The 15,731-nt window shown below is 40.8% G+C and overlaps 1 protein-coding gene across 2 annotated transcripts in view; it reads left to right on the plus strand.

The window, feature by feature from the left end:
* Positions 1-15,731, plus strand: part of TUBGCP3 (tubulin gamma complex associated protein 3) — a 55,169-nt gene that overhangs the window by 36,892 nt on the left and 2,546 nt on the right. For both annotated transcript variants that reach the window (XM_053384405.1, XM_053384406.1), the window contains 5 exons: positions 3,289-3,424; positions 5,123-5,191; positions 7,683-7,818; positions 15,063-15,151; positions 15,315-15,446. In XM_053384405.1, the coding sequence (XP_053240380.1) occupies positions 3,289-3,424; positions 5,123-5,191; positions 7,683-7,818; positions 15,063-15,151; positions 15,315-15,446 (562 nt within the window). The remainder of the gene's footprint in view (positions 1-3,288; positions 3,425-5,122; positions 5,192-7,682; positions 7,819-15,062; positions 15,152-15,314; positions 15,447-15,731) is intronic.

The raw sequence follows: 15,731 nt of genomic DNA on the forward strand, positions 1-15,731 counted from the left end.
TTAGCTTTTATATTGGGTAGTATTTGGTTCTTTCAGGTTCTAAGTGGAACAGAATTGCCAGATGTTGAAAAACACTTCTCTTCCGCAAATAAATGGTATTGCTAGTGTTGTGTCCAGCAAAGCCATTCCAATGGGACTTCCCCTCCCTCTCTTCTCCCTTCACACCCAAATCTGCTCTGGGTGGTTAGGGTTTGGGGGTGCATGGGGGAGAGGTTGGGGAAGTTCCATTGCACAAGCAGAAGTCCTTGCACTAATGGAATAGCTGTTGGGTGCAAGCTATAATCTTGAATTCTACATATGATATTGGGCTGGTTCCCATGTCACATTGAGCCACAGTGAGAAACAAACCATGGCTTGCCATGAGTGAGCAGTGTCCTGTTGTACGCTGCTCAATTCTTCCTGTTAAATGATTGACGGTTTTTGACTGAGGACTGCTTGACTGTTAAGGAGCAATTGAGTAGCATGCAAGGACACCCTTATTATTCACTATAAGCCATTGCTTATTTCTACTTAGTTTACCATGACATATGAACCAGTTCATTAAATGTATAATCTGTTCTTAAACCATGTCCATGCTTAATGGCCCCAAATTTAATGACTGTAAACATTATGCAACAAGACTTTTACGCACACATACATGAGGGTGGAGAACAGGTGTAATCTATTACTTGACTTCCTTAGCCCCAGACATAGTTGGCAGCATATAACAACTTTTGAAGGACTGGGAGGGGTTCTGCTCTTATCTCCTTCTCCCAATTTCCCTTTCTATTGTGTCCTATCTTATTTAGGATTACCATCATTTTTATAATAGCACAAATCCTTTCTGTTTTTCAGTATTTCAATGTGCAGGCGACTAAGTACACCCAAGGGAGATAGCTCAGTCAGTAGAGCATTAGACTCTTAATATCAAGGGGTTCGAGCCCCATGTTGGGCAAAACTTTCCTGCAATCCATCTCTACAATTCTACGATTGCTGGAAATATTGTTGCTCTTTGCAGAGCAGTCATTCTAGTTTTTTGTTTGAGCATGGCATGTCTGACTTGCATCTTCTATGTGCCTGACCTCCCACCTATTGGTTGAACATGTGCATAGTGTTCAGCTCCAGTTGCATTTTTAGAGTCTTGTGTGCATACATTTAATTGATGGTGTCACAGTTGCGGTGTCCCTCCCCAACCCCACAAACAACATCTACAGAGTTTATCTGTAGAATAGGCTAAGGCCGATGAAGGGCAGGGCTCTAGACTACCAGTGGATATCTCATTTTGTGTGTGCTGGCCTGTTTGTTGGAGAGGTAATGGGTTGCGCCCACTGTTCGGGAGAAACAGTAGCGAAGCCATAGACTTATAACTTAAAGTTGGTACTTTGCATTATTGTACAATCCCCAACCTTCAGCTTTTCCAGTTCTCTTTGTCTCATTCCACCTATAGGCTAATCTAGAAGTACTAGGGACCTAAATTCAGATTTGCTTGGGCTTTAACTATTCAGTAGCCGCTGCCACTGAATAACATTCTGATCAGCAGAAAGTGAAGACTGACCTTTGATGAACGTATCAAAATATATTCATCTTAAATGTGCACTTAAATCTACAGCTTTTAAACTTAGAACCTGTATTTAACATCAAACCCCCACATCTGCCTCCCTTGGTGCCAGTATTTTTTAAAAGCATATTGGGCTTTCCCTTAGGATGGGGTTTTTAAAGTATAAAGGCAGGCTTCCTGCATGTCGTCGCATTCCTTTCCCCCACCATAATGCTGATTTTTCATTACAAAAGAGTCCATTTACTTGCCAGACATCAAAGAGATGTCTGTTTGTCCAAGAGCTGAATTGATGTAGCATCTCTGCACTAAAGTGCAGCAGCATAATGATGAGACGTGAAATCAGTACGCTTTGGTGCGTCAAGCAGCGAAGGGGCATGTTTTAGTGCAAAGAAACATCTTTTGACGTGGAATTTTAAATTTACTGTTTCAAGTTTATCGAGAACATTAGCTTAGAACCCTCCATTTTCTTTGGTGATAGAATTTAAACTGAGATGCCCAAGTTACTTGTTAGAATTTGGAGAGATTCTGCTTTCATTTTATTACTCTTTTGAAATGCTTTTAGAACTTAGGGTTGTTGACCAAATCTTGACATCGTTACTGCAGTTTTTGGTCTAAACAGTGGCTGTTTCTCAAATATGCAAACAGAGGCGGTTGTTCTGAAACTAAAGCCACTTTCCTATCAATGCTCCCTCAAGCTTAACCTTCTTCTTTTCCCACCCCAAATTTAGTTATCCGCATTTGCACAAAACCCTGTCAGCTTGATTATGGGAAGTTCTTTAAATAAGAAAACTATTTTTTTTAAATAAAATAAAATTGGTTGCCTCCTATCCAAAAGGATATTACTGAATAGAAAAACCATGATGGACATGAGTATAGTGGTACCTTGGTTCTCAAATTTAATCCATTCTGGGAGCCCGTTTGACTCCCAAAATCATTCAAAAACCAAGGCGCGGCTTCCAGTTGTCTGCAGGAACTTCCTGCGCTCCTTTGGAAGCCATGGAAGCCGTGTCACATGTTCAGCTTCTGAAAAAGGTTTGCAAACCGGAACACTCCTGGGTTTGCAGCATTCGGGAGCTGATTTGTTTGGGAGCCAAGCCGTTCAACTACCAAGGTACCACTGTACTACTGAGTTGGGTGCGTTGTGACATTGTGGCCTGGTGAGGAGTCCTCCAGAGTTGCTCGCAAGTCTAACAACCCACCTCTTCCAAATCTGAAAAACATAGGAACATATGACTTAGGAAGATGCTTTATATACCATGTCAGACCATGTGTCCATCTAGCTCAGTGTTGCCTACACGGACTGGCAGTGTCTCTCCAGGGATTCTGAGACGGGGCATTCCCATCCCTACCAGGAATGCTGAGGATTGAATCTGAAAAGGCAGATGCTCCAGCCCTGAGAAGCTGCCCACGCCCTGAAAAGTTGTGTGAATTGACTCTGTTTGAGAAGGTTGCTAAGGGGTGTGCAGCTGTAGCTGAAGTGTCATACTGGTCCCTATCTCATGGGAGCACAGGGATATTGTGCAGGGTCATTTTTGTGTGTGGAAATCCTCAGCTTAAATACTCGTAATTACACACACACACACCAAAAAACAGTTGATAACTTACTGTTTGAAAAGGATAATCTGCTCACTATTGTGTGGGCTCAAAATATATTGCATAGTTAGTCCATTGCGCCTGCAGCTAGATGTCAACTGGGCTATTATGTAAATTGTGTATCTATCTTTCCATTTATCTCCCTTTTATTATTTTAGGCCAGAGCTTGCGAGACCAGCTACCACTTTGTATCAGCATAATCTGACAGGAATCCTGGAAACAGCTGTCAGGGCAACAAATGCACAGTTTGATAACCCTGAGATCCTCAAACGCTTGGATGTCAGACTTTTGGAGGTACTTTAAAACAACAACAACAACAACAACAAAAAACCACTTTAGCATTTTACGAGAATATTGGTTTGTTTTAATTTTTTTTTAATTGCTAAAATGGCATCTGAGGTCAGCATTGGAAAATAGCATTGTCTTGTCTTGCACGCAAAATCTGATTTTCTCATCTGTCAGTGTAGTTCTTAACTATTATTTCTCTGAAAAGGAGCTTTGGTTTTTTATGTATTTGTTTGTTTTGTTTATGGCATTTGAGTGCCGCTCCACAATGCAAGGCTTTCTGTGCCGTTTACAATGGTAACAGTGTGCTCTTTTGTCACTTATAGCTATGTGTGTTTATAAAAATTAAGGCTACCGTCCAGTTTTATTTATTTATTTAAAATCATTTTTTAAACCCTGCCCTTCAACCGAAAAAGGCTCCCAGAACCACTTAAAAATGTCTGTGATAAGACATTACAATCTAAAAGACATGACACAAAAGGAAAGGGGGCTGTCTTGGGGAAGGGGAAAAAGCAAACTCAGGCACTTTATCTTTGTTACAGAGTGACTAGGTAGAATGGAAAGATTTCAAGAAGAGAACGAGTCAGGCGTTGCTCATTAAGAAAGCAGATGAAGAGGCCCTGCCGTTCCCTATCTGTCCCTTGCCCATAGCCTGATGGAATAGCTGATGATGGCAGTTGAGGAAGGAGCTTGGATGTAGCCCCTCTTTCATTAAAACTGATGGAGAGGCCTTTCGCCCTCATCTCTTTCCATCTGCAGCCTGGTGGAATGTCTGCTGATCAGTATAGGTTCAGCATACCTAAGCCGCCTTATTTCAGGGGTCGGAAGTGTGCTTCACTCTAGATTGTGGTTATAGTACCACTGAACTTACCTTGATGCAGTCCTTTTAAGGATGTGCTGAGGTGTTGCATTATCCCACTTAGTACTAGGGAGGACGTGGTTCTCTCATGTTTATGTGTGCTTCTCGCTGCTGACCTGGATATACAATGACAACACAGTCGTACCTCGGTTTAAGAACAGCCCTGTTATGAACTACAGTCATACCTCGGGTTACAGACGCTTCAGGTTGTGTTTTTTCGGGTTATGGACCGCCGAAACCCGGAAGTACCGGAACGGGTTACTTCCGGGTTTCGGGGGTCGCGCACACGCAGAAGCACTAAATCACGCTTTGCGCATGTGCAGAAACGCCGAATCGCAACCCACACATGCGCAGACGCACCGCTGCGGGTTGCGAACGTGCATCCTGCATGGATCATGTTCGCAACCTGAGTGTCCACTGTATTCGGTTTACAAACCCCACAAAACCGGAAATAGTGTCCTGGTTTGAGAACTTTACCTCAGTCCAAACGGTGGAAGGGTACCAGTGGCGGGAGGCCTCATTGGGGAAAGCACGCCTTGGTTTAAGAACGGTTTCGGTTTAAGAACAGACTTCCGGAACGGATTAAGTTCGTAAACCGAGGTACCACTATTCCTAGAAAGGGTTTCTACGGGACCTCCCATACCCTGTGTGCTGATAAACATGGTATCTCCCAATTTCAGACTTGCATTCTGTGTCCAATAAGAAAGTATGGGGAGGGGGAAATCCCTCCCAACCATTTTTGATTGAGTAAAGTAAAACAGGGTCATTCCTAACAGCTAAATAACTATTGGAAAACAGCTAAATAACAATATATGTGATTTGGCTAAATGCTGATAATTCTTTTTAAGGTGTCTCCTGGTGATACTGGTTGGGATGTTTTCAGCTTAGACTATCATGTTGACGGACCGATTGCAACAGTAAGGATATATGTATATTTCTATATCTCTTAGCTCTATATCTATCTCAGTTTGTCAATTTTCACCCCCACCCCCACTTACTTCACTTAAATACTTTGTTACTAAAATAGCCTTTGTACTTTTAGCATTGCATGATTAAAGAGACTGCTTGGTATCTTGGATGTACCCATTGTATTAAGAGTACAGCCAAACTCTCAATTTTCCTAAATTATTAATGAGTGTTAAAATGCTACATTTTAAGACTTTCATTATTTGAAATAAATAATTCATTTGTTCTGTCGGAGATTTTTAGAAAGTACTTAATAAATGGATTTTCATTTTCATCCATTATTCTGAAACTGTAGCAACTAATTTGGGATAATTTGCAATAACTGTGAGATGTATTTTAGGGGAACCTATTTGTACTCTTTAAATAAAATCTGATGTGTAGTATTCATTAAAACAGATGAGAAAATAGCAGCACTATTGTTCAGAATGCTTTTACTATATGTAAAGAATAGCATTGCTTTCTGAACAAGGTGTCAGAAGTGAGAGTTTGACCAGCAAGGTATGTATAGTTTAGTGAAAGGAAGATAATATCTCACTTTCCTAATTTGTTAATCCATTTTTTCATCCTCTGATTTTCCTCTGTAGATTGTAAGTAGTTGCAGGGCTGTGTAACCAATTTCTTTATATTTAGGATATTGTTAACTGTTTGATAACTTCTTTTTTTAAACAAAAAACAGCAATCCATCTTTGGTAAAGAAGAAAAATGTAATGGAAGGCATTCCTAACATCTGTAAAGCTTTAATGCAACTATATAAACAATAGAATTTGAACCTGTAAATAGAATGTAGACCTGTAGTTTGAATTTTGGTCCTCCCTATAACCTTAGCCATGGACTGACTGATTGGTCCTGGGCAAGTTATACTCTCAGCCATAATTTTCCATGCATTTTTGGTAAGCCATTAAGAAAATTCCGAACACTAGGTTTCAATACATAAGAGTTTGTGCCAGTTAGGATCATGGGATGTCCCCTTGATCCTTGGTGCTGTGTAGCTCCTAGCTTCTCCTGTGTAGTCAGGTGGGGGGAGGAAATTTAGTGGTTTGTACTTTCTATTCCAAAATTAATTCAATGCCCAGCTGATCAGATCTGAAATACCTCCCTAATTTTAACATGTCCTTTCTTTTTAATTTCCTGTGTTTTCAGAAGGAAAAGATATCGTAGATGAGGCAGTGACATTCACAAGGAGGAGTGTTGCATTTCAGTATTTTTTTTTAAGCATTGCTATTTTAGGGCAGCAAGGATCAAGCAAAAGGAGGATCTAGTTGTACTTGAGCTTGATCCCGACAGCTGCATCTCAGCCACCTGCCATATTCTTCCGTCAGTAACCCCATGGCCAGGTTCAGTTTTTAAACCTGAGTTATTTCTAGGCAAGGAGGGGAGAGATTTAATGGCTCTCTTCCTCACCTTCTCTCCATCTGGTTGGAATGAGACCTGGGGCTGTCATACAATGGCTGCCCTGTGTGAGTCTAAGGACAGTGGCAGCAGGTGTGGTCTGTCCGTGTACCCATTGTCTGTGTGTACGATGGAAGGTTTGCACAGTCCCCTGTGCACGTAGACTCCAACATGTGTAGGCAGAGTTGGGTTGACATTGTGCAAATGGAAGTGTTTCTTCTATTTTTACATTTTTATCTCACCTTTCCTCCAAGAAGCTCAAAGTGGAATTCAAGGTTCTCCATATCCCCACTTTATGCTCACATCAACCTGGTGTAGGTTGTCAGTGTTTGTAAAAAAAGAAAAGAAAGGGTTCTGACCTCCCTTTGTTGCCTCAGCCTGGTCCTCGGACCCTTGTTGGCATAAAAGAGTCCACGAGAAGAGTATCCTTGCAGAGTACTTTCTGCTTTTATTCTTAAAGGTCTTTCTGCAAAAGCGACTTACCAACTGTACACACATCAACACTACTAGCTTTCACTAACCAACCAACCAACCAACAAACTAACATTTCTCACTCTGTATATACAACCTGGTGCAGGCCGCTGACTCATGCTGACCCATGCTGACCCAGCTTTTTTTTAAGCATTAAAGAAACAGCAGCCAATTTTTAGCCGTGACTGGCCTAAGGTCACTCAGTGAGCTTCATGACTGAGTGGTGGATTTGAAGCTTCATCTCCCAGGTCCAAGTCTAACACTCTTACCACCACACCACACAAGCTCTAAATGCTGCACAGATAACTTAACCAGTAATATTAGAGGTTGAACCTGGAACACTTTTTTTCTATCTCTGTATTTGTCTTGTCACCTTGCTTCACACAGAAGTCCTTGTATGCGAGTATGGACTTCCCGTGACTTTTGATGTACTGGACCTTGCTTAAATCTTGTTGTAAATCTCTTGACTCAACCTCAAGTGTCGGTTGGTTGCTCTGCGAAGCTATCCAGAGACACCGGAAGCAAGTAAAGCAGCAAAGGCACTTAATGCACTTTAAATCTCTGTGTTGCTCATATTTGCAGGTGTTCACTCGTGAGTGCATGAGCCACTATCTGAGGGTGTTCAACTTCTTGTGGAGGGCAAAACGGATGGAATATATTCTCACAGACATATGGAAAGGACATATGTGTAACGCAAAGCTTCTGAAAAATATGCCAGGTAAGGGAGTAACCAACCGTATTACGGCAAAATTACACAAACAATTGTTTTCAAACCAAACCTCCTTATAGGTTGCTTTGTGTGAGAGAGAAATTTATTTGTACTGCTGAAGTCTCTCCAAATTTCAGAAGGTTTCCTGCAAGGGCAGATGTTATGTTTTTTTTAGGGTGGTTTGTTTTAAGTTAACAATAACTTAATTTCTATGGTTTTTTGTAATCCTGGTAATAAAACTGCCAGATTGCACACAAATAGGACAGGGGCTTTTGCTCCAGGCACCTAAAAAGTTGATGGTTCTTTGTAAGCCGCTCAGAGGTCTTCATTCGAGTAAGTATATTGCTTTTGGTAAATAAATAAATAGGCAAGGGAGAGAACAAAATGGGATTCGCTTTCTGGGTAAAGAGTTTCCCTCTGGTTACAAGCTTGACATGTTGGTCACAAGAGAGGTCACCCTCTGCCCACTCTCCTATTTGCTCTCCCTTTCCCCATCACGCCATCCTGGCATCATTCCTTATGTGGTGAGATTAGAGGCATTGCTTTAGCTTTTAGCAGACATTTTCAGAATTCTCTTTTCATCTGGATTGCCATTGTTCCACAAAGCGCTTCAGCATCGGCCACTTCAGCTTGTGCTGCCTCATACAGATTCCACTTTTGCCTTCGATACACCTAAAATTCCTCTGAGGCTTCTTTCTTCAGCTCAGGATTTGGGATTTGTCCAAATCCAGTGCACAACCCTAAAGTTTATTACATGGACACACATAATATTACATGGAAAAAAGGCAAAGGCAAAGGGACCCCTGACCATTAGGTCCAGTCGTGAATGACCTGGGGTTGCGGCGCTCATCTCGCTTTATTGGCCGAGGGAGCCGGCGTACAGCTTCTAGGTCATGTGGCCAGCATGACTAAGCCGCTTCTGGAGAACCAGAGCAGCGCACGGAAACGCCGTTTACCTTCCCGCCGGAGCAGTACCTATTTATCTACTTGCACTTTGACGTGCTTTTGAACTGCTAGGTTGGTAGGAGCAGGGACCAAGCAACGGGAGCTCACCCCGTCGCGGGGATTCGAACCGCCGACCTTCTGATCGGCAAGTCCTAGGCTCTGTGGTTTAACCCACAGCACCAATGTTAATGCAGCAATAACCATCGTATGTATCCCATGGCTGCAGTAGGCAGCCAGGTATCAGGTAAGCTGGGGAATCATGGCCAATGTGCTGTTGGTGGTGCTGAAAAACATGCTTGGCACAATGTAATGTTGAAATGGCCCACAAACGTTTGGTGGGGTATTGAGGCAAACAAACTTGTGTCTTTTATTCTATTACTGACTTGTAATTTGACTTCATTTCCTCTGTAGACTGAGAGCAGCTAGTGCAGTAGGGTGTGTAGGGCCACACAATCCTATGCATGTTTACTCAGAAGTAAATCACATTGTATTTCATGCTGTTATTTCCTACTTAATGTGTGTTTTAGGATTGCGACCTGAGTAAAAAAGTTCTGAATTCAAATTTCACCTTGATCATGAACATATCTGAGCTCCTTTCCCTTAACGCAGTATGAGGATAGCCATCTAGTCTGTTGCACCACTAAGATACATTGGATGCTTAAAATATTCTGCTTACTGCATTGCTATATATAATTGTTGTTGTGATTGTGGTTAGATAGGTCTCTGGTTTTCTTAGTGGGTCTTCTGAATATGTTCAGAAATGTTCAAGCTGTCCCCCAGCCCCTGAGCTTTTCAATATTGTTTTAGGACTCAGTGGACCCTTCAAACTTTTTTCTACAGATCAAAACCCATACATAACTGATATTTTAATGACCACAGCCTTGACTTTTAATTGATCAGTTTTACAGCAAAATTAGTAGATTGCACCAATATAGTATAAAAATAAGAGCCCCTAGTTCAGGGCCTTGTTAGACTGTTGGTAAATCCAGCTGTGGTCAAGATAGTCATATCCATTATCAAGAAAAAATAAATCAAGAGCAGGGGTAGCTACAGATATTCCTGATTCTTCTGGAACCTTTGAATAGACTACCTGAATGGAGCTCACAGTTTGAGAACCTCTGTTCTAGCTGAAAGGCTTCAATAAATGAGATTAGTGACCTACGTATAACTCAGAATGCTTTTCAATCCTCCTTTCCAATAAATTAAGCAGCAAACTACCTAGTTGTTTGCTCATGGCTCTGGTTGGTGGATCAAGTTTGTGTGGTCATGGGTAAAAGGACACTGCTCCTAAATATCTGCAAATACTCCCTGGTCTATGTGGCCAGGTGCCCATGTCTGGTTCAGTGGGCCAGGGGTAGCTCAAAGAGTTGTTGCTTATTTTCAAAGCCATAGGCTCATTTCTCCCCCTTCTTCTCTCTTAGCTTGGCTGTACTCTCCCTGTTTTGTTTTTGAGGCTGCTGCTGAGCTGTATGCATTTGTGGGCTGTAGCAATGTTGTGTGACTGGAAAATATTATTATGTAGTGAGTATATTTTCTATAATGAAAGAGTTTCGGGGGGGAAGTCTGTTTACTAAGATTTTTTTGTAAAACAACAACAACACAGTTCTGCAGGTTTAATAAGGATGATGAAATTTTTGAAATAGCCTTGAGGGGGCAATAGAGCATTACGGTTCTTTATTGACCAGTGCCTTTTTCAGCTCCAGAACTCTCATCCAGGCTTGCAGAGTACTGATGTGTGTATTGCCATTTGTGATACTAAACTGAATTAGTCTTTAGACTAAATGGGTTAAGCCCTGCTTTGGCATAGAATTATATGTATTTTCTTGCTTTTGTGAATGGGATTTTATGCACATCACATTCTGGGTTTGTTTGTTTTCTGGGCATTGTTAGTCACTTTGGATTTCCAGTAGGTTGGTATACAAACGTTTTAATAAATAGATAAATAAGAATCAAACCAGGGAGATGGAAAGTTCTTTGTGAGTGACTGCCAGAACTGAATATGCAGTGGAGACCTGGTAAAACTAGCATTCGTTATCAACTGCAGCTGCTGGCAATCATGCAAGGTTTTGAATCGTGCATGACTCTTTAGGCAAAGATTTTCACATGTTATGTCTAGGAAAAAGAATTCAGTCAAGATATAAAGCGAAGAATGTTAGCAATCCAGAATGCATGCCTGTAGTATGACGCAGCCCACCTGAGGGATATCTTTGACTTTAAAGCGAGTACAAACTAAAAAATAAATTGTTCAAGTATAGAGAGCAAAAATTTCCAAGGAAACCTGGAATGTTTGTTATGACAGACACAAGTGAATAAAATAGCATCTTTGGCCTCTAGTCACTTTCTGGACAGTGCAAGTGTGGAAAATATGGAAGTCCAAATTTTCACCTAGAATTACCTCCCTCCCTCCCGTCTTCCTAGGCTAAAATTCTCTACCCACCTTTCTGGGAGTACGCCCTGTTGAACTCAGCGGGACAAACATCTAGATAGATAGATAGGAAATTGTGCAGTAAGAAAATAAAATCTAGCAGGTAAACATATTGAAACATGACAAAAAGAAGGGCATTGTAGATATTGGTTGTTCTGGATAATTCCAATGAATTGTAAACTAGAATGATATGTGAGCTAAAGGCTCCTGTGTTACATACCCCTGTAGTTTTGCAAATAATAAACCATTATCAACCAGTGATCTAAGACTCAAACCTCTAGAGATTTTACAGAGAGTTATTATATGACAATCATGAGTTAGGAGTTCTGCAGGCTCAATCTCCTGGTTGCATCAGTTGTTATATAAACTTGGCTACAAAGCAGAGCAGGTACAGAGAGCTTTCTGGAGGACAGGGGTCTAGGTGAAATTCTTCTGCTAGGATGAGAAAATGCATCTAATGTCAGAGCCTAGCGCTGTTGGGAGGGTTCATTTAAAATGAGAGAATAATACCAAGTCCCAGTGAAAAGTTTTATTTGCAGCAAATTTACTGCAAACTGTTGGCATGGTTGTTAGGAAAAGGTATTTATACATGTGATGCGGCTGCCCTCACTTGACAGACTCCTGGGATGCAATCCTAAATTAATTGGAGAATATATCAAAACAGAAGTCCTTAACTCTTCTCATGTAACGCTTCTTTGTGCATACAGGGAACGTAAACCCCTTAAGAGTCGCTGAAAATTGCTAGAATTTCTATTGTTAGCAGCCAAGAAGGTGATTCCCAGCCAGGCATTTGGAAAGCTAAAACAATCCATTTAGGGAACAATTGGCTCTCCGAAATCAGTAATGGAGAAATGTTTTTACCAGTTAAAAGTTGCAACTTTTATCATTGTTCTTGTTTTATCTGTAAATGCAGGGTTTTTTTTAACTGCAGGGTTCACTTTTTAGGCAGTATTGCTCTTTAAGTGGGATCTTTAGCATAACACTAAGAGGAGGTCATGAAACCCCACTGAAGAAGCTGAACATGTTTTTACACTCCCTACTTGGTCTGCTACTGGTTGTTTCTCTTGCACACTTGAGTCCACATACGATTCCTTCCTTCTGGGTTTTGTGGCTGTTTCTTTCTTTCCCATATGCGCTGCAAATTTTACATATGTGTTATCTGAGAGCGCAGGAATATCAAACACGGTAAAGAATGGTTTGCCCTTTTCTATGTCACAGGTAGGTTGTGGCACACAGGTGGGTTTGGTAGCATGCTGTGCAAACAGGGAAGCTTTGGCATGGCCTTATCGCCTCTTGAAGCTTGTTCCACACTTGAGTACCCTTGACTGACAATGCCTTATCTCCTTTCCCCACAAAGTTTGGCCTAAGCATTTTAGTGACTCTCTCCCAAAAGAGAGTTGTAATCTCTGAGGATCATGCACTGGAAAGGCAGGCTCTATCTTCCAATGATGAACATAAATAGCCACTGGAAAGGAAACCACCAGGCAGGACTCCAATTATATGACAGTCACATATCTATGTTAATTCATAGCAGGGTGGATCAGGAGTTAGAATATTGGCCTGGGTCATGCATGAAAATCCCTGTATAACCATGGAGTTATTAGTGGCCTTGGGTAAAAATGTCTGCTATTGATTAAAGAGAAGGCCACTGTCATATTTTATTTGCCTTTTTAACAAACAAGATGGAATGAGACGGAAAGTGCTAAGGTATATAAAGGAGAGGCATAAGTAGGGATTCATGTTCGAACTGAAGTACTCAATGTGATTGTTTTTCAGAACATTATTCTTGGAATTCACCTAAATAGACATTCTGGTTCCACAGCACCTTTTAGAAGAGAGTTGGACGAAGAAAAAAAAAAACAGGCAAAGGCTTTAGTATAAGAAAAATGATGAAGATCCATCATAACTGAGCTTCAGTTCAGAATTAAGCAATCTGTGTGATACTTCCTTTTCCAGCAATCCTTGTTGACCGCAATTCATGATTTCTCATAGGCTGTTGTTGCCGTAACCTTCACCTTGGTATCACCTAGTCGATTTTCCCAATAGCCGTAGCCACTATTTTGACTGTTACTGTTTGCAGTTCATACTAATAAGCATGCAGACTCAGAATTTAAGCATGTTAACTCGGGAGGAAGCCTTGTTGTGTTTAACGGCTCTAACTCCTATATTAGGATTACATCCCTAGTTTAGAGATCTTGACAGCACGATTCAAACCCAAAATTCATGGGGATGAGAGAGTTTGTGTTCAGCAGATTTGGGGGGTTTCCCATGGGAAACATACATACACTGGTATTAAGTCCTTTACCCTGGTTCAGCCAGCAGGACTTACAGTGATGTAAGTCTCAAAAAGAGTGGGGCAAGGAGAGAGGTGAACCTATTTCAAACCCTGTGATCTGGGACCCAATCCTCATCCAGCAATATTCCATTCCAGCCTCCTATTATTACGATTTCTCTGTTAACCAGGAATTCTTTGCTCTAGACATTTTCTAATTATTAATATCCAGTATGAATATTCTAGGGGGAAGACTTTTTATTGCTCTTCATTCCATATATTTTCTGGTTGTTTCTGGCTAGCAGCTGGGGGGGGATTTTCCTCCCACAGATAGCTGCAGGGTATTCTTTCTCGTGTAATTTTTGCTCTGTATAGATCTTGGCAATTTTGCTCCGTATAGATCTTTGTCATCTTGGTATAGTCATTGGTTTGCTTCATTCATTCTGATGCAGTTTGCTCCTATAATCCAAGACAAAATTGGGTAGTGCTGATGTGCTTCAACCAAAATGCTGAGAGAGAAGTCCAGTTTGCCTCTGAGCTTTTGAGACATTTCGGAACAAACAAGAGATATTTTTGTATAATGCGTAATTATACTGTATATGGAATATTTTCATCTGCTCTGCCAGGTCACGCATTCCTTCCCCAGCACACAATTTCATCTATGAGGGACTCAATTTATTAACATTTATACCCACTGTACCATTAGTTAAATATTTTCCTAAGTAATCTTGTATCTTGAAAGTTCCTAGTTTGTCCTTCCAAATCTCTTGTGGCAAGCCAGAGGGGGGGCTTAGGCATCTGATGTTTTGTATATGTTGCTGAGAAAAATTAACCTTCTCATAATAAGAGCTCTGTTCAGGCTCCTTTGCTAGTGGATTGCCACCTGTTACAGCAGTGCCAAGCAGACTTTGTTTCCCAGCCACAAAGGTCTTTTCCCTATCTATTCTGTTCCACGTTCTAATTCCTTTCTATTACAAATCTTGTTTTGTACCAGATCTCCAGAGTTTTGTCAACCTATACTATTAATTTCATTTTCTTGTTTGATCCTGCATTATATTTTCTGTTAATATGGGGGTGTATTTATTGCAGGCAGAGGCTATCATGGCTACGCCTCTGGAAAATGCTGAACTTGTGGCCGTAAATATACTGAGATTAAAATGATAGTCCACATATAGTCTCCTTTCTTTGAGAACCCGTTATCAATTTATATACCGTATTTTTTGCTCTATAAGACTCACTTTTTCCCTCCTAAAAAGGAAGGGGAAATGTGTGTGCGTCTTATGGAGCGAATGCAGGCTGCGCAGCTATCCCAGAAGCCAGAACAGCAAGAGGGATTGCTGCTTTCGCTGCACAGTGATCCCTCTTGTTGTTCTGGCTTCTGAGATTCAGAATATTTTTTTTTCTTGTTTTCCTCCTCCAAAAACTAGGTGCATCTTATGGTCTGGTGCGTTTTATAGAGCGAAAAAATACGGTATGTCTTACTCCTTTCAAAGATGGGTGCAGGTAGCTGTTGTATTTCAGGTGTGTGTGTGTGTGTGTGTTTTAAAAATATGGCTAGATGAACATTTCCATTCTGAGTTTTAATATACATATTCTTTGAATTTCTTACAGAACTTTCTGGGGTGCTGCATCAGTGTCACGTTCTGGCATCAGAAATGGTCCATTTCATTCATCAAATGCAGTATTACATTACATTTGAGGTACCCTTTAACCATCCATTTTGTTGTTTGTTTGTTTGAAATTGGAAGAACTTTCTTATTGATGTGAGCTTAATTATGTCACAGAGGTATAGAGCAGAGAGGTTGCTATTTAAACAGTCTCTAAAACAAAGTGAATCTCATTGCTGGATGCTTTGTTCCATAGGTGCTTGAATGTTCATGGGATGAACTATGGAACAAAGTTCAGCAGGCTCAAGACTTGGATCACATCATTGCGGCTCATGAAGTTTTCTTAGATACAATTATATCTCGCTGTTTGCTGGACGCTGACTCAAGAGTAAGTCTCATTTACCTATTTATATATAATGTTACCATTATTTCTCTAATTATTTATGCTTTTGAGATTATTTCTGGCAACACACAATGGAATTTTATTCGGAGATGAATTCCACTGCGTTCAGTGCGTCTTCGTTACAAGCAAAAAAAAAAAGTTTAGGATTACAGCCCTGGTAAATTTAATCTTTTACGGGATGTTCTGGGAGAACCTCGGTACTGAAATCAATTTTACCATGTATCCCTTTGCTCTAGGAGGAGATATTAAATATAACAATCTTTCAGCAGT

This window comes from Podarcis raffonei, chromosome 4 (assembly GCF_027172205.1).
Source record: "Podarcis raffonei isolate rPodRaf1 chromosome 4, rPodRaf1.pri, whole genome shotgun sequence".
Lineage (NCBI taxonomy): Eukaryota > Metazoa > Chordata > Lepidosauria > Squamata > Lacertidae > Podarcis > Podarcis raffonei.